Source organism: Bemisia tabaci, chromosome 2, assembly GCF_918797505.1.
Source record: "Bemisia tabaci chromosome 2, PGI_BMITA_v3".
NCBI lineage: Eukaryota > Metazoa > Arthropoda > Insecta > Hemiptera > Aleyrodidae > Bemisia > Bemisia tabaci.
In genome coordinates this window covers 4505121-4523983 of record NC_092794.1, presented here as the reverse complement: position 1 = coordinate 4523983, position 18863 = coordinate 4505121, and the positions used below count along the sequence as shown (strand labels likewise).

Sequence of the window (18863 nt, the reverse complement as noted above, 5' to 3'; positions counted from 1 at the left end):
CGGCGATTGCTTATTTCCTGCGGCACATCCATAAACTTAAAGATAAATGTTGCATCTCGGTAGAAAAGTGCAAATGAAAGTTTTGGGGAAAAAGAGAACAACGTCTTAATGGACCATTAAATAAAATATGAATTAGAGCACTGTACGTTTCATTTTTCTCTTTATAATTTCTCGTGGGAACGAGTCATACAAAGATTACTGCAGCGAGAGTTAGAAGTAGCATTAATCATATGGTAGACTAATAACATTATTTTTTTATTTTTATGCAGCGTATGGTAACCAAACACGCGTGCATTTTCCGGAACACTTACCGTAGTTGTTTCTCTTCTAGCACCATCACAACCGCAAATAAAAATACATATACACGTGAAGATACTCAGGAACATGCTGGATGGTATCTATGTACAAAGTAAACAAAACCATCAATAAAAGACATAATAGAGTGTATAAATAATTAAAACCAATAATAATAATTAATAATTAAACCAATAATTTAATAGAGTGGTTTAAATATTTGAGAGAGGGAAGTATGCTCCCGATTTAAATAATTCTTCAGTCTCACAGTAAGAGTGGCATATCGCTGTAATCTAGAATCATTGTTATGAATTTATGATGTTTCAGTGACATTTGAAGTGTGATGATCATGAAATATATAATATATCAAATGTGTAATTAAAAAAAAATTAAAAGTTGCCCTGGTAAAAATTGGCGATAGGAGCTGCGTTTCAAAATACTATAGGAGTTCTTATAGCCGACTGAAGAGGGCGATAGAAAATCACATAGCTAGCTGTAGAAAGTGGAAAAAATCATACGGCCGGGCTACACGAAGCGATAAAAAATTATACAGCCGGGCTATAGTTCCTATCGCCGGGCTTTACACTTTATCGCCTGGCTGTTGCTTTTTCGCCATCGGCTATAAAAGGCTATAAGAAATTGTGTAGAAATTCTTGTGCTTTGTAAATCCTTAAGTTTGTACGGAATCACCTTAATATTTACAAAACGCACATTATATTTTCCTTTACTACATATTTTTTTTTCATCAATTAAAATGAGAATAATCTATACAGAGTGTGCAAACATTTCAAAGTCATGAGTTGAAAAACGCTGACTCCGCGAGATTAAATATTAGAGCCTAACACAAAGCGGAGCGGCGGCGCACTGGCGCCTACAAACCTAACAGGGATACTTCACGCATTGCGCAATGCGTGAAGTATCCCTGTTAGGTTTGTAGGCGCCAATGAGCGTTCAGCGCTGGCTGCTCGCTCGCGGCGCTTGAAGCAACTATTCCACACCAGAGGTATTGCACAGTATCATACGAAATTGAAGGCGCTCCAACATATTAGGAATGGCAGGCATCCTTCAAAAGTACGGAGCTTTCCTCGCAAATTAAATCAAGATACTGCGGCCCAAAAAGAGAGCGGTAGTCCAATAACTCACTAAGTCCTAGCATCCGTAATTAATAACGTTTAGCATACACTTTATCGCCAGGGTGTTGCTTAGTCGCCATCGGCTATAAAGGCTATAAGAAATTGTGTTGCCGGCTATAGAAGCTATTGGAAATCTTACAGCCGGCTGTAGGTCTATGGTATTTTGGAACACAGATTTTACTGCCAATTTTTACCAGGGTGATTAACACAAATCAATGAAGATCAATAAAAATAATTTCAAATCAATGAATAATAAATACAAATTAAATAAAAAAGGGGAAAAAAGAAAAAAACGAAGTAGTGACGGTACTAGAAATAAATATTTATTTAAATTAAAATTAAGTTTTTAGACCAGTTTAATGCAGTGAGACATATCCTAGTGATGAACACTCCTGTTTACATTTTGAATATTTACGCTAAATAAAAGAATTTAAAAAAGGAAAAAAGTAGTAATAAATACTAAAAAAAACTCTGGTTCTTTTAACAAGACGGTCTCACGTGCGTAACAAGGATTCCTGCGGATAAAATGTGACAAGCAATGGCGAGGCCTGAATGATCGATTATCGATATTTCCCCATTTGAAGCTATGATAAAGAATCGATTATTAAGATGTTCGTTGCAAACATCCTGTTCACCGATCCTTTTCCATAGGTTTAAATGGCAGATCAATCGATACATCGCACAGCACGCCGCGCCACTGATGACCCACAAGGACTCGTAGACTATTATTGAGGTATTAACGCAAATAACACGAAAAAGAAGGAAAAGTAATTCTCATTTTTACAGAATTACTCTGCCAGAATATCTAGAGTGAAATTGGTACCCTTAAGAAGCTGTGAGTTAGAGAGTATATAAAAACTATTTATTAATCGAACGTTCAAATCAATTGAAAATTCCTGCATGTTTACTATATTGCTGAAGAAATCATGACGATGACGACTGACCCATCTGAGGGCCGATTATTGAAATTGATAGACAAAGAAGACAAAAGGGATTTGGAGGGATCCTGTTGGTGGAAGCGGGTGGTTGCAATGGACAAAGGAGGTAGGTACTAGACTAACTAATTGCAACCCACCTGAGATCCTGTGGTTAGTCCGACATTTTCTCTCTTACTATATAAGAAGCACCCATTTCAACAGATAGGTTCGCTCCATACTCCCTACGTCTTCTTTGCCTATTGCTTCGTCTGCCGATTTCAATAATCAGGCCTTTGATAGTCAGACAACCAAGGCAAAAAATTAAGGAGGAGTCAAAGAGTGTACATGAATGATGAATCGGGGGAAAAATAAAGCTGAGAATCACTAACCTCGTATCAATCGATCAACTCGTCTTCACTGGCAGTAGCTGTTGTTTTGGAGAATTTTCAATTGTATTATAAGTTTCTGATCCATCCCTTTCCACAGAGTGATCCTAAAACAAGATCGTCATGAAAGTGATTGACTAAGATTTTCCACCCAATTTAAAAACGTTAGCAAGTTCATTTGTTACAAGGTGGAGAAATGGTGCTGGGTCCACACCATTTTGCGGGGAAAACAAAGCCAAGAAATTCCAAAAGTTAAAATTATTAGAGTCAAGATTAAATTTTTTGAACTCTGATGCGTACAAGTACGAAACTGAGGGGGGAAAGGGTTCTGAAGATCAGGCAATTTGCATTGGAATATTAGGTTGGAGTCACGCCGAGAGATCTACACCGGTTTGGGCCTTTTTAGACCTCATCAGCAGATCACACTCGGCAGTGAATTCAACTTGACATGCCGCAAAGTCCAAGACGGCATTAAAACGCCGTCATGGATATGACCCGAGGCATGACACAAAAGTGTGATCCTCGCTCCATCTACCGTCGCTGCTAAACAACTCTCATAAAAAAACAAGGAAACCCCGAAAAAATGATTATCGGGTTCATATGTATCACCAATTATCAACTTCAAATTCATTCACTCAAATAGATCCTAATAATGTATAAGAACTATGTGCAATCTGAGCGATACTGGGATAATCGCACATTTCTCTCAGCACTGGAATACGTGGAATTGTTATTTTCTTCAAACTCAGTGTAGATCAATCGAGAGGCTTGGAGGAAAAGGCGCATAAGTGCAGTTTTTTAAAAAAATCGAGATATTACTTTTCTGAGTAAAACCAGTCCTAATGCACAGTCTGTGAAAAATTCGCTCCCAAATTCCAATTTTTAAGCATCAACAAGTGTGTTTGAACTTTCTCTCCGCCATGAGAATCCATGTAATTTCGAAACTTCAACCACGTATTTCTCGAAATAGCAAAACCTGCACTCACGCGTCTTGTTCTCCAAGCCCCTCAATTATTATCTCTTCCGAATGAAATCCAGTTGTAGGGCTATTTGGCTTCAAACAAGTGGGTCTTCAGAGAATGTATGAGTTAAAGCACCATGTAACAGGTTACCACTTCAAAATTTCACGAAGAATACGAACCTTACTACGGAAAGTATAGAAATCAACTCCTGAACAAGATGTAGGTGTTTACAATGATCATTGGCTAAATGGCAAGGATATGAATGACGTCATTGGAATGACCTAACTTCTTTTTAATCTGTGTTGAAAATATTTGTTGATAGCTGGTTCAGGAATTGGTTTCCGAACATTCTGTCGTGTGAATCGTTTGCTATACGTGAGATTTTGAAGAAAAAACATGTGACATTTTCCTCTAATTCAAACCTCATCTAGTCCCTTATGGGTCAGTTGCGCTAGTCACAAAATTGTGTTTTGATGCTTGATTCTTGTAGCTTAGCTAAAAATATTATGATCCATCCAAACCGCAACTTCCTACGTTTAATATTAACCGAGAAACGAGAGAACTTTTATGCGGACTCCTTTGAAGATTTCTAGGGATTTCCTTTGTACTGTGCAGAAAATTCATCTGCACAAAAATCTGCCGAGACCGTTTTCATGTAAACAATTAAATTCGGCGATAACTGATGTGGCTTGATTCCTTCCTGCTTAGAGCGGTCCAAATATACTTATCTATTTAAATCTTGTTTCATTCCATCGGGAGGAAACTCCTATTTACTCGCTCGGAAGTATAGTAATTCTTGATGGAAATCACATCATCCTGCCTTTGGTGACGTGTATTATCGGTTCCTCTGCTGACTTGAAGCGCGTTGTAATTTCAATTTCTAATGCACCAGGGTGAGTTTTTAGGAGTGTAATTCTAAGATAATACGCGTTGCATCTAGCTGAAAAGAGATTACTCGCTTTGTTGGGGGAAAGGCAAATCGTCTTCGCGAGAGAGGTGATAAACTTGAGACTTGACAAAAAGTTTTTTCTTTTTCTTCTCTATCTCCTTGCCGCTCGTTCAAGGAAATATTATTTGAAAACTTTTCTTTCCACTTAACCATTTCAAAATGCAATTATTGAAAATCGGATAGGATAATAGAGGGAGACCAATCTAATCTAAGTGCATTCCATCAAGGACTGGTTTTAAGTGAGTGCAGGATTAGGAAGTGAAAATCAAGTTCCTTTGAGGTTGCACTCGCGTGGTTGTCGAACATCGTTATTTCTCGAACTTTTAACTAGCAGTCTAACTGCGGGGCGATTATTGAAACTGATAGACAAAGCGATAGACAAAGATGACATAGGAAGTATAAAGCAATTCTATTGGTTGAAATGGGTGGTTCTCATCGACTAAGGGGGAAATGATAGACTAACTGTCGGGTTTCTCGTGGGTTGCCGTTACTTAGTCGATTACCTACCTCCTTTGTCCATTGCAACAACCCGTTTCCACCAATAGGATCCCTCCAAATCCCTTTTGTCGTCTTTGTCTATCGCTTTATCTATCAGTTTCAATAATCGCCCCGACTGGACGTATTTATGCTAAAAGAAACTATGTTACACGCAAACCCTATGCACATAGTTCCTTTTAGCATAAATACGTCTAAATGTGACATTTCGTCGTCTCCCGGACAAAGGAACGTAACTCCATTCCAAGGTTGCCCAATTGACGCAATTAATTAATTCATTTTACAAAAATGTTCCTAAGCAACTTTATCCAAAATTTTCTGATTTATAATTGAAATCTGTGGAACAATTAGTGAAATTTCCTGTTAGAAATGCCTAAGATTTTTCTGGTTAATATGAAATTTTCGAGAGGAAATTTGGCAACATTGAAATGGAGTTACGATTTTTGGTGAGGAAAACGACGATTTGACAGGAGTCTCTCTGAAATGAAAATTGCAATAATGGAACATCATATTTGCACGCCCTCTTTTTTCACAGGACCCTTCCAGTACTCATAGGAGTCTCTGAGTGCATATCAATTGAATCGGTCTCAGCTATACAGACGTAAGTCGAAAAAAATCATGAGCCCTCGCTTTTGTTGATCACTCAGGACACTAGGGCTCGTGAGTTTTTTGACTTACGTCCGTCTAGCAAAAACCGATTCAATTTGGCATTTTTACGGACAACATCACGACTAAATCATTCATCACTGGTTTGCAATCATGATGTATAATGTATATGCAGGTACCTAAGAGCTTCATCCGAGCCCACGTTACGTACCCACTTATTTTTAAAAAAAGAGAATAAATCGCATTACTCTGACACCTTTTTCTTTTTGTTTGCAGGTAAATTTCAAAGTTTAATTTGACTATGATGGCACCCACTAGTGCAAATATATTGGTAAGTTGAAATGTTCCATTCCCATGATTTATTTTCATGTTTCCCAAAGTCTCCTCATACGCACTTACTAAACCACCAACCTGTGCATGAAGACAAAGCAGGCATAGATCTTATTCGATAGTGGTTCGATGTATCGTTTGGTTAAAAAAAATAGAACATAATTTCAAACAAAAATTTTAGGATTTAAGTAAGAAAAGTAGAAAAAGAGAAAATTCCTTAAAAGGCCGCACTGTATGGACGACATTGCTATTTTATACTCATTAGAATCAAAAATCTATCTCAAGAAACCCGTTCATGTTACATGTTAAACGAATCTATAAAACAATACAATCTCTACAATTTGATGTATCGAATACGATCCATTGCTCTTGTGACGCTTCAAATATTCAAACGGTGAAAAAATCGCGAGAAAAAAAATTAGTTGAAAAATCCTGAAACGAAGGGATTAGATTTGCTAGGAAGCTCCTTTCGCGAACAAGTTGTTTGACCTCGTGATGTCGCATCAATTGGCCGTTAAATCCCGCTCATGGCGGGAAGCTAGGGATCGGAGCCCGATAAATGCACTTTTTCGACCAGTAATTACCTACGAAGGGCTTCGGCAGGACAAACGCAGCGCACAGAAGAAAAGCGAGGAAGGATCGGGGAGGAGGTGGAGGAGGGGAGGGGGAGGGGGTGGAATGGTGGAGGAGCAGTCCGTATTACGGTCTCCGTGTTTGGCACAGGACCAACGGCTGTAAGGATATCACTAATGGCCAATGGCTTAGCTTTTATTTCCTCTATTTTCCAGATCCATTTTTACATTTCAATCGAACTTCCATCTATCACAATTATACACACACAGTGGGCGCCTCATGAGCCCTCGCTTCCCCAAGTTCTCCGATGATTTATCTATATTAATGAAACAGGAATTATTGAAACAATGATGTGTGGAGATGTGTTCAAGTTGCATTGTGCGCTGCAAAGTTTCATCCAATAGTGCTCATCAGAAAAATGGTGTTTTAATTGTTTAATCTTACTGATAAGCAAAAATAACATCTGATAAGCCAGACCATAAATTACATTATCGTAACAATCATCGCCGTTGTCATCATCACCATCGTACTCTTAATTATCCTTATCATAATCATCATCATTGTCATCAAATAAGACCGTTCACGCGAACAATGACCTTAGTCTAGGAAGGCAAAATTTCCAGTAAAACGATTTATCCCATTATCGAGTTAAGGCAAAAAATGGGTTTTAAGACACCGATGGAAATTCTCTCTTTTTGTCCTGAAGTTCGAGTTGCAATCGTATTATTTTATTTTTGAGGGCATGAATTGCGAAAAGTTACATTAGAATCGGGAAATTATGTTCGTCGAACATGGCAGATAAGAATTTTAATTTGGACTTGTTACTCTCTCCTCTTCTCTTTGAAGACTATGTTAATCGCATGAACTTCAAACCGCCAAAACTCCGGTTTGGGTTAGTTTTGCATTTTTGAACCTTTTTTTGAAACCAAACTTATAGCTTTCATTTGCTCTCTTGCCGCCTTGAAGGCTCTTCTTGAAGCCAACCAATTTTTTTTGTTTGGATACTTGAAATTTTCAATCATAGAAAAAGAGCTTCGATTCAGAGAACCGAATATTCTGTCTCATATCAAAGACTAACGTTACCTGACCCGGAGCTCAGGTTCATAGACCGAGGCTTTGACTACTTCAGTCAAAAACTTTACTGGGCCACATAAATCGAAATTCCGTTGTTATGAGCGACGTTTTTTATTCTTGCCGTGATTGAGTCGTTAATTTCATTAGTGAGTTTTACTTGAGAATTTTCCTTTTCGGATCAGTTTATATATTTGTCGCAGGCAGTCAGCAATCGTCGGCAATTTGCAAGCTTCGTACTTGTCAATTCGTCAAATTGCAATTACAATAACATCGATAAAGTAAAGGTTTCTTTAGCGAAGAAATTCAAGGCACGACCTCAGCTTGGAACGCCTTCAAATCCAGCGATACTCTCCGCTTTGCCAAGGAGTTAGTTTAGTTGCTTAACCAAACCAAACCCAACGCAAATTATTGATTACATTTCACAAACTCGCGAGTGTGCTAGCTGGTACCATGCATTCAAGAAGATGGGGATAACGTATGTTTGAATTCAAAGCATAATAATCACTACTTCCTATCTCGTTTTTTCACTTTAACATTTTATAAATTGTTGATTCAACACGAAGAGATTGCAATTTGCCGGCGATTGCTAATTGCCTGCGACATCAAAAACCCGAAAAAAAAAAAATAATAAATCAATCCGCGCTACCAACTTTCATTTTCCACAGTCAAAAAATTCCCCATAGGCTGAAGTTTGCTCTTCCAGAGCGTGGCAAAAATGATAAGAATAATTTTTCGAGTACTCAAAAAACAACGAACATGAAGGATACGCTGAGTCGGTGGTGCGGACGATGAGCTAGTGATCCGTCTTGAAACCAGGTGAAGAGACGTAATTGATGTATTTTCTTCGGCTTGGAAGCTTCGGATTTAAAAGACATTCCGTGTAAGTAACTCTCAGCGTGGATTCAGGGCAGAGCTGGCTTCGCTCTTCTCCTCTTCTCGATTTCCTCTGTCATTTGAGAGCGTTCTCTTGTAGAGCGCATCGCGACGCACTATCTGACTTGGGTGGCTATGCAACCCGCACAACGGAGAGTAGTTCCATTCTCCCGCGAGGCTTTCTCAACACTGAATGCGGTAGCGCCTCTCATTAGACCGGACTCATTCTGTTCGGATAGTTATCTGGCTTTCAGTCAAATGGAGCTCTTGCATGTGTTAGAAAGTTGCGATTTAATCACTGTTTCTTCCGTGACAACACGATGTGCCACTGGTTTTCTCTGGAATCAACTTCGTAGCTCAAAAAAGCTCTCAAAGTCGTTGGCCGTTATGGAGGTGATATCCCACGCTACCCTGAAAGTTCACCTCTATATCAAGACAAACTCTCCATGCAATGATAGGGATCAAATGGACGTATTTCTGCCAAACGGAACTATGCGCATTATGACGTGAGCCCTTTTATGCTTATACTCTTATGGGTCTCAGGGCTCATGTCTTAATGCACATAGTTCTGTTTGGCAGAAATACGTCCAAGTACATTAGCAGTGTTGCTGTGTTTTCAGTTTTGGAGTTCCTCGAGAAAGTGGCAACCCTGTCAATGAATTTGATCCCTATCTTTGTATAACGCCGATTTGATGTAACGCAGACCTGAAGCTTTCGTAACGCAAGCTCGGCAGTCTGATTGTTGAAATTTTGTGTTTGTCCAGTAGACATAGATGACATAGGTTAAAGGGCAGAGCTTGATTGGTTGGCTATGTCTTATCGCTGCCTATTCGGGTGGAACTCTCGACAAGCTAAAGGCACCTCTTAAGTTTCCGACAGTTGTCCATTCCATTCGACAAAGGCACGATAAAGCAGCGATAAGACATAGCCAACTAATCAAGCTCCGCCTTTTAACCTATGTCATCTATGTCTACCCGACAAGCACGAAATTTCAATTATCAGGCTGCAGGCCTTCCTCCGCTATAAAGTGTTACGCATTTTATGAACGGCCCCTGGGTCCACCACCTGTGTAAGGTCATTTTGTTTCAATCTCAGAGGAAAATTATTTGGAGTAGACAACCAGGAGATAAAACATCAAATTTTCATCAGGAAGTCTCCGCCGAAAATCGGAGAGAAATTGAAAAAATTACAGAATACCAGATTGCATTTGTTACGCGGACGGAATCCGGTGCCCGTAAATAAACACATCTCCCGAAACAAGTGCGCTTCGAATTTGCAAATCACTCGGCAATTTATCAGCTTTTTCATTTGCTTTTTTTAGCCGACGCGTCGCCGTCCGTCGAATTGCTCACCCGATCGGATCAACATATTATATCGGGCATTAATAGGGGGTTATCATCTGCTCGGCGGAGCGTCGGCGCGGTTAAATAAATCCACGGACAGAACCCTCCAGCGAAAGGGCGTATGGCTATTTTCACATGAGCCCCGAAGAGCATTGATCATATGAAAAACGCCGTATGAACACTCGAGAGTTGCCAAATTTCCTTCGATAAAACATGTATTTTTGATGAAATTCAAGCATATTTTCCCCTAAAATTTTCAGCTATTTTAAATCAAATTGCGTACAAAGTCGTCTGAAAATTTCGGGGGAAAATATTCACAATTTTCTCAATGAATTCGGTTTTTACCGAAGGAAATTTGGCAACGTTTGAAGGCTCTTACGGCGTTCTTCCGTAGCACGGCAGGGCTCATGTGGAAATTGAGATACAGAGCGGCGAGGATCTCGCAAACGAGGGGACGGGAAAGTGGTGTTCGGGGGACGGATGTGGAGCATGAGGGGCGCGCGAAAAAATATACAACTGCAGGCTCCCAGTCCTCCCCGTTCTCTTGAAAACGGGTAACGGCGTTATAGCGTTACCGTAACGCACGCCTTTCAGCCCAGACTCCCCCTCCCAATCGCCCCCGCGGCCTCTCGGACGAGTTCCCCCGGTTCAGTGGCCATTCGAAACACATCGCAATGAGAAGGGTGGCATAAAATTGCATCACCGAATACGGGAGGGTTGAGGTTTATTCGTCGCGCTATCAATCCGTCCCGCTGAGCCAACCGTTGGTGGCTTGATAATATAATTAATTTTACTAACAAGACGTGCGACTGAAAATATTATTCCAGGTGCAGAAATGGCGTAATGCGCGTCATAATATTTTTAAAAGTGTCTCGTTTGGTAAAATTGGCTATCGGAGCTGCGTTTCAAAATATCATAGGAATTCTTATAGCCGACTATAGGAAGCGATAGAAAGATATAGAAAATCATACATCCGGGCTATTCGGATCAATGAAAATTATAAAGCCGGGATATAGTTCCTGTCGCCGTACTATATAGTTAATCGAGGGGTTTTACAGTTTATCGCCTGGATGAAGCTCTTATAGCTTTAGCTGTACCCCTATCGCCGTCGACTTTAAAAGACCTGGGTCATATTTTCAAAATTTGAATATAGCGAGCTCATCTAGAGATAATTGCTTATCGATAATCGCAAAAATCATGAAAATCGGCCTAGTAGAACGCTGGAACTAAGCGTTACCAGATATGCAAATTTAGGAGATCTCGGAGGAAAGAATCCATTCATTTTGAGGAAAAAACGTAAGTGTCATTGGTTCATTTGAACCAATTGTTGCTTTTATGGATGGTCAAAAAAGTAGGGTCCCTTACTGCAAAATATAGTCCTTTTACTATTGCATAAATAAGGAGTCTTAAATCTTGATCTGGATACTATTAGAATCATTAGCTTCCAGCTTGCATACACACACAGTGAAGGAGATTGGCAGTGTACAAATGAGTTTTCTGAACATCAAGTGGGACTCATCTAAGTCACCTCTTACATCGCAAAGAACAGAGCGCAACTGTAAGCGGGCTGATTCCCAAAGAGCTCCTCTTAGCGGGAAAATCCTTAATAAGAATCAATTCCATCGCTCAAGTCGGCATGACTAGGGAAGAACGGGCATTGAGTGCTCCCGCTTGAAATTCAAAGAAGTCGCCCGCGATATTAATGAAGATTGCTATAGAAAATTCTTCACCTCGATAGTGTAAGGACGCATCTTCCTCTCCACATGAGCCCCAGATAGCACGAAGGCATACGGACGACAGGGCCCATCTTAAAATGCAATTAGGGCATTGCGTCGGCGGAACGACGGGATGTCGGAGGAAGTCAAACATAAGTCTCGAAAGGTCAACGGTTCCACTCCGGAGTCGGGCTAAAAAAGATTCGTATCTTTCGAGTACACTCGCAAAGTAACGAGGCGCATTAAATTAACGGTAGCGGAAGAATCAGATCGGTGGAAAGTTATAAGGAAAGTTCTCGTCGAGCCAATGACCCGACTTTCTTCCCAGTCACTGCCCCATGAAATCAGATATTGAAAGTTTAAACTGTTGAAGAAAGTTTAAAACGGGATCGCCTCGGAGGAGCTTCCAGGAAATATTGGGCGTCTCGACACTCGTGCCGCGGGTTGCCCAAAGCAGCCGGGGACGGAGTGCCGCACGGTGGAGAAGTCAATAGGAGAGGTCGGACGAAATTTGGAAACTTTAAACGCTTATAACCCCGTACATACAAAAATTTAAGGTTCTAAAAGTAGTTTCATTGGTTTTCTCGTGAAATTTCCCTTAAGAATCACCCCTTGAAATTTAAAATGTGACGAAATAAACATCAAAATTTGCAATTTTAGTCAAAAATTTCATATCCGACCTCTCTAATTGACTCGATCCACTGTGTGCTGGTCCCCATGTTGCGAGGGGGAAAGAAAAATCACACTCGAAAGTTTTGGAGTGATAGTCGGATATCGCTGTCAGAAATAACCGTGGAAAAGTGATCTCATGAATTCGTCAAGAGGTTCGCTCTAAAAGAGTCACAGTGACATGTGGTTGAGGCTTTGTGTTGGTATCGTATATTTGAGGGGGGGGGGGGGTAAGGGATTGAGCAGAGGTGCAAAAACTTCTCGACCACGCGATTGGACGAGTATCGATCGGTGTTTTCAAGTGGGAAAGCTGGCAAAATCGCGTTTGTTAAATCGCGGTGTAGATCACGTGTTCTCACTCGCAAAATCGCAGCAATTTACACGTACACAGCCGTAAAAAAGTCATATTTTTGAAATTCCTGAGGGCAAAGGGTTTAAAAGATGGGGAGGCTAATTCGAAAAATGTGAAAGCCAAGAACTTTCTACATCCCTGAATGCCCAAAACATACCATCGGTAACACGGAGTTGAAAAAATGAAGGATGTTTTAGGATCTAGATTTAGCCTTCTTTTTAAGTTTTCATTCAATGGGGTATAATGTTCGCAAAAGAAAATTACAGACTTATAATTTGTCAGTTTTTGAAGACAAAGATTACCATTACACAACTTCTTTCCTGCAACACGCGCCGATTGGAATATGTATAGAGTTTGGCTGGAATGAAAATGCGAGCGAGAAACTGGAAACTCCTTCAATTTCGTGGATATGCAATGTAACCTACACGAGCGTTAAAATAGTTGTATCACGCTATGTGGTCTATAACCCTGCGTCGCGTTGCGATAATCAATAGCATATTCCGCAAGTTGAAAATAGGATAACTAATTTTTTAATCGTCTCAAGTGACTAAATCACTCATTCTGAAATATTAGAATACGAAAATTGCTTTTTTTACGTAAAATCGAAGCAATTTACGCGTACACATCCGTAGAAAAAGTCATCTTTATCAATTCCTGAGGAAGAAGGGGTTTTTAAATGGGAAGGTCAATTTGAAAAATGGGAGGGCTTATAAGAACTTCTTGTATACCTTGCCGATTGAAGGGGACAGGGGTATAAAAAATACCGTAAGGACTTTCATCTTCCATCAAAACAGCAAACACACTGTAAAATTTTGAGAACAGGAGCACGGCTGCCAATCTAATTTCACAATTTGATCGGCCAAAAAACAAACATTTTATAATCCACTATCATAGGAACGGATTAAAATTTTTACAGTTCTTTTTCAATTAACTGAAAAAGGGAGATCCTCTCCTTTTTTACTTATAAGCGCCTCGATCCGTTATTAATATACACTCAACATTCTTAAGTATCGCTCAAATTATTGCGATTGTTTATATCAATTTATTTAATTAATTAACTCTATTCTGTATCGGGTTTTCTTCCTTCTCAAAAATCAAGGATTTTTGAACTTCCGTTTAATGGCATTGGCATGTTGCCCGCGTAAAACGATTTTTTCTACTATCAGTCTGTCATATCAATTATTTAGACGGACTATTATTGAGGAGTCGATGATTTTCGAGACAGTTAATCGATCATCGATTATTGAAATAATCGCACAAGTCTACCTCGGTCCTCTGGGACCCCGCGCGGGACGAGACGGAACGGGGTGGAGGGGGGCTTTCTCTTTGGGGACGACACGGTAACGCATCAGTGCATTATTTGCCGTGCCGAGGAATAACGTCCTATGAAAATTGGCAACTTTCCAAACTAACTCCCATAAATTATTTATATTTTCGAGGGCAGTTACGAATATTTTCTCTTGAAATTTTAAGATCGCTCAGATTGAGTTACGGATGAAATCTACTGAAAAATCGGATGAAAAATATTTACCAGTTCCGTGGTAAATCGGCGTTTGATCAAAGTAAATTAGGCAAGGTCCGAAGGGACTTACGGCGTTGTTGCTTATCCCGGCAGGATTCCCTTCTCCATCGGGCCCGAAATGCATCTCCCCCGCGTTGATGCATCGATTACGGCGCTGACACTAAGGAGCAACTTGATCAAATATTTACGCTCCGGGCTTCGTCATTATCATCCAGTGGCGTGGCGTGAATAATCGATTATCGATATCTCGCCATTTGTAGCTATGGTAAAGAATCGATTACTAAGGTATTCGCTGCGAACACCCTGATAATCGATCTTTTTTCATAGGTTTAAATGACACAACAATCGATATATCGCAATTCACACCACGCCACTGTTATCATCGCTAATGACTGGGAAACTTCACATTACTCGGGTTCCCGGGATAGACGCTCTCGCTCTCAGTATTACATCATCGAAAAGCGATATGTATCCTTTTATTAGTGGGGTATCGAAAGAGGTTAGGTCATCTTTTTGTGTAACCAAGTGGTAAAATAGTGATGGGTCCACAATATATAGCGGGGGAAGCAATGAGTACCCGTACAAGACTGTGGAGAGGGGGAGGGGGGGTTCAGCGCAGGCAGCTTGCATTGGAATATCAAGTTGAGGTCTAAAAAGACTCAAAACGTTATAGATCTCTCGGCGCGGCCCCAACTTAATATTCCAACGCATGCTGCCTAAGTTGAACACTTCCCCCTCAGTCTTGTCCAGGAAAGAAAAACACGAAAAAAACCGTCGGTAGGTTATGAACATCGCATTTCAACTCTACACTGGAAAAAAAAAAACAAATTGGAGCTAGAGTCCAAACTCTTAAAAACATCGACAAGAAAAAATACTCTTGATTCAATCGGATTTTTGCTTAAATTAAGAACCAAGCCTCTTAATTTGAGCGGATTTCCTTTTGATTTAAGCTTAAATCTGATTGAATCAAGAGTATTTTTTCTTGTCAATGTTTTCAAGAGTCTGGACTCTAGACCCAATGTGTTTTTTTTTTCCAGTGACGTTTCAATATATGAAACCTTAGACTGAAGTTCGTGGGTGAGAATACCTGCAAAAAGTACATAATTTTTTTCCTAATTTTTCCATAAGAGCCACAAGTTCATTGGAGGTGAATACGTGAGCATACATTAAAACAATCAGAATAAGTGAGGAGATAATTGCACAATGAGAAATATAGAATTAATTCAAATTTTAAAGAAAACCGCGAAATGGAGGCTTTTGGATAAGAATTGATCAACTGACTATACGGGATGAGGATGAATTTATTAGATGCTTTTACTGTTGTTGATGTATATGGTCTGTGCAAATATCTCACTCCTCTGAGGCGGTTTTCGATAAGTACTGCCGTTATTTTAGCATAAAACACGGAAGGTATTTCACACACACAAAAAAAGATCAACGCAGAGAGGATTTCCGCTGGCGACATGCATGACGAAAGTTTCGTGCGTTGCGTTCGGAAAACGAAGGTGGCATTAAGCTCGGCGAGTATGCGAGTGGGGAAGATGCACATATAGATTTAATTAATAACCTCGCAACAAAGAATACAAAATTCCAAAGCTGCGCGACAACTCCTGCACGGCACCTAAACAGCGGAGCCCCGAGGCAACAAACACTCATTTCCTATTATTTGATATGCATGAAATTTCGCTAATGAATTCTCCGCGGTAAGTTATAAACTTTCAACTTTAATTCATTGTGCGAGGCAAAGGACCGAGTCAATGAATATGAAATGCTCGGTCTCAAAGGATTTTCTCTCACGTGCCGATATACTTGTCAAATTTCTCGCCTCCACTTTTCTGCATTCCACATCGTGCCGCCATCACTCCGATCGCTGTATTTCAATTATTGTAGACAGTGGCGGTGGCGTGGCGTGAATTGCGATGTATCGATTGTTATTCCATTTAAACCTATGGTAAAGAATCTATTATCAAGGCGTTCGCTGCGAACACTCTGTTTTATCGATCCTTTTCCATAGGTTTAAATGCCATAACAATCGATACATCGCAAAGCACTCCACGCCACTGATTGTAGAGTATCATTATAGTCAGTATGGCTACTGAAGATTCCACTCGCGATTGGCTCACATGGCATGAGAAGGGGGGTAGGGAGGTCAGCGCAGAGATACAACTATTCGTGCTTGATGGATGCCTGTGTTGTATCTGCAAAATTGAGGGCGCGATGACGCGAGCTGTGAATTCGCGATGTTCCGCAGCTCCGCTTTGTGCTGCCAATGAGGTGTCGGGAGAAACGTTAAGAAACGAGGTTCGATTATTACGGCTCTCCTATTGTGTTGCTCGTACCGTCTTTAAAGCACCGCTAAAAATACAAATACGACAAACTGGAACGAACACAGTATGGAAATAGAGCAAAGTAAAAGGATGCGCGTTGATGACGGCGCAGAGATACAACTATTCGTACATGATGGATGTCCGTGTTGCATCTGCAAAATTGAAGGCGCAATGGCGCTATGCGTGAACTCGAAAAGTTTTGGTCTGTGCTGCCAGTGAGATGTCGCTCAGATTCGAGAGAAAAATTGAAAAAACCACGCCCGATTACGTCTCGCTTCTGTTGTTCCTCAATTTTTTCTTCTTTTTTTCAATTTGAAGTCTGATTCTTTTTTTAATGCACAAATATATACAGACCTATAGCTACGACTAGTATGTACTGCGGCCACTCACAACTCGCGTGGCTTGTTTTTTCAACAAGTCTTCTGTCAGCATCTGAGGGTTAATGAAAATATCATTAAATTATGACTGCACCTTGTTCGCCAAAAATTCTGGATTCAAGAGGGGATCCAAAAGAAGCCATTTACAATTAGTCAGTGATTTGTAATAAAATTTAGTTTTGTTTCATCTCGCAAAATTCGGCTTCAAATGTTCGGCGACGTCCCAAAATATTGTCATTTCTGGGGTTTTCGTCAGTTTGACCGATTTATTGGTCAAATTTGATGATTTTGTTAAATCAAGATTTTCAATCTTTGGAACTTAATCCGGGTATATCTCGGTATCATTCCCCGGAACTTTAAAAAAAAACCTGAATTTTCTCGGAGCTTTTGGAAATCAAATTTAATTCCGGAAACCCCGGAATCGTCGGTAAATAAAATGAAAATTCCGGTTTTTTCTAAAGTTCCGGGGAGAACAGAATCGAGATACACCCGGATTTAGTTCCAAAAATTGACAATCTTGATTTAAAAAAAATCATCAAATTTGATCACTCTATCGGTCAAACTGACGAAACCACCAGAAATGACAATATTTTGGGATGTCACCGACCATTTGAAGCCGAATTTTGCAAGATCAAACTAAACTAAATTTTATTACAAATCACTGACTGACTGTGAATCATTCTTCAAAATGTCTCCAGTCGGCGGTTTTTTTAAAACTCGTAGAAGTTGCAGATCCTTTTTGGGGAGTAGAAGCAGACGGAGCCGTAATGGACGGAGCACGCGGGAGGCGGGAGGTGGGACGCGGGGGAGGGGGGGTTGCGGGGGGCGATTGAGAATCACCTGGAACATCTGCGATAACGATCTCTAATAACGCGGCTGGAACGGCCTGGAGTCCCTCCTCCCCGCAGCCCCGCGCCAATATCCCTGATTTCTAATTGTCGGCGCCCTGTCGGCCTCGTCAGGGATCGGAAGTGGGAACCCGGGAACCCGGAACCCGAGAGCCGGGCACTGCCTCCCGGATAGGTTAATCGAAACTCACATCTGTCGGCCGGAGCCCCAGCTCGTCTTCCGTCTCATCAAAACGCCAAGGCGCATTACCCATAATGACTCATCTACGCGCGAGTCTACTTCCCCGTCCTAAGGGAGAACCTCCCTATGAATATTCCTATCTTGTCACATTTATTCTCCAAAAAATACTTCTTTTTCAGGAAACCTTTGACTACACTGGACAAAAAACACATTGGATCTAGAGTCCAGACTCTTGAAAACATTGACAAGAAAAATACTCTTGACTCAATCGGATTTTTGCTTGAATCAAAACGAAATCCACTTAAATTAAGAGGCGTGGGCCTTGATTTAAGCTAGATTCTGATTGAATCAAGAGTACTTTTTCTTGTCGATGTTTTTAAGAGTCTGGACTCTAAATCCAATGTGTTTTTTTTCAGTGTATTTTTCATTGGAATTTTCAGGAACTTCAGACGAAATTACGAAGGAAATCCTCGGCAAAGAAGACAATAGAGAATTTGCAGGTGTCTTAAATTTTGTGAATTTCGTATTTAAAATGATACTGCTAAGAAAACTGAGTATGAGGATATCCTTGGTTTATAAATTGGACAATTATTGGAGGGAATATGACAAAATAACCCAATCTGCTAAAATACATGTGTTTAAATGGAAAATGTCGCCAGATGACGTCATAAGGCGGCACATTTTTCACTTTTGAATCTATTTTTTGACAATTTCCCATGTCGGAAAAAATTATGAAAAATACTGCGAACTTAACTTGTTAGACACTCTCAGGTGAAACAATAAAATTGTTGTGTGCAAATTCTCCATTAGACCGCGTTTAGCAGAAAGGAACAAGGCCACATCAGCTATTGCCAAATTTAACCGAGCAAATTAATTTTTTACGAGAGAACGTTTGTGCGGATTTTATTTTAAAATTTTAAGGGATTCGCCTCGAACT

At 40.2% G+C, this 18863-nt stretch overlaps 2 protein-coding genes across 2 annotated transcripts in view; one reads left to right on the top strand and one right to left on the bottom strand.

Annotated features, from left to right (window-relative positions):
- The window catches only part of LOC109039974 (uncharacterized), a 192108-nt gene that overhangs the window by 100982 nt on the left and 72263 nt on the right, over nucleotides 1-18863 (top strand). The gene's annotated exons all lie outside the window — the stretch shown is intronic.
- The window catches only part of LOC109035000 (lipase 3), a gene marked incomplete in the record, with an annotated part of 79919 nt that overhangs the window by 29051 nt on the left and 32005 nt on the right, over nucleotides 1-18863 (bottom strand). The window contains 2 exon segments of the mRNA XM_072296589.1: nucleotides 312-398; nucleotides 2734-2837. Coding sequence (XP_072152690.1) covers nucleotides 312-386 — 75 coding nt within the window.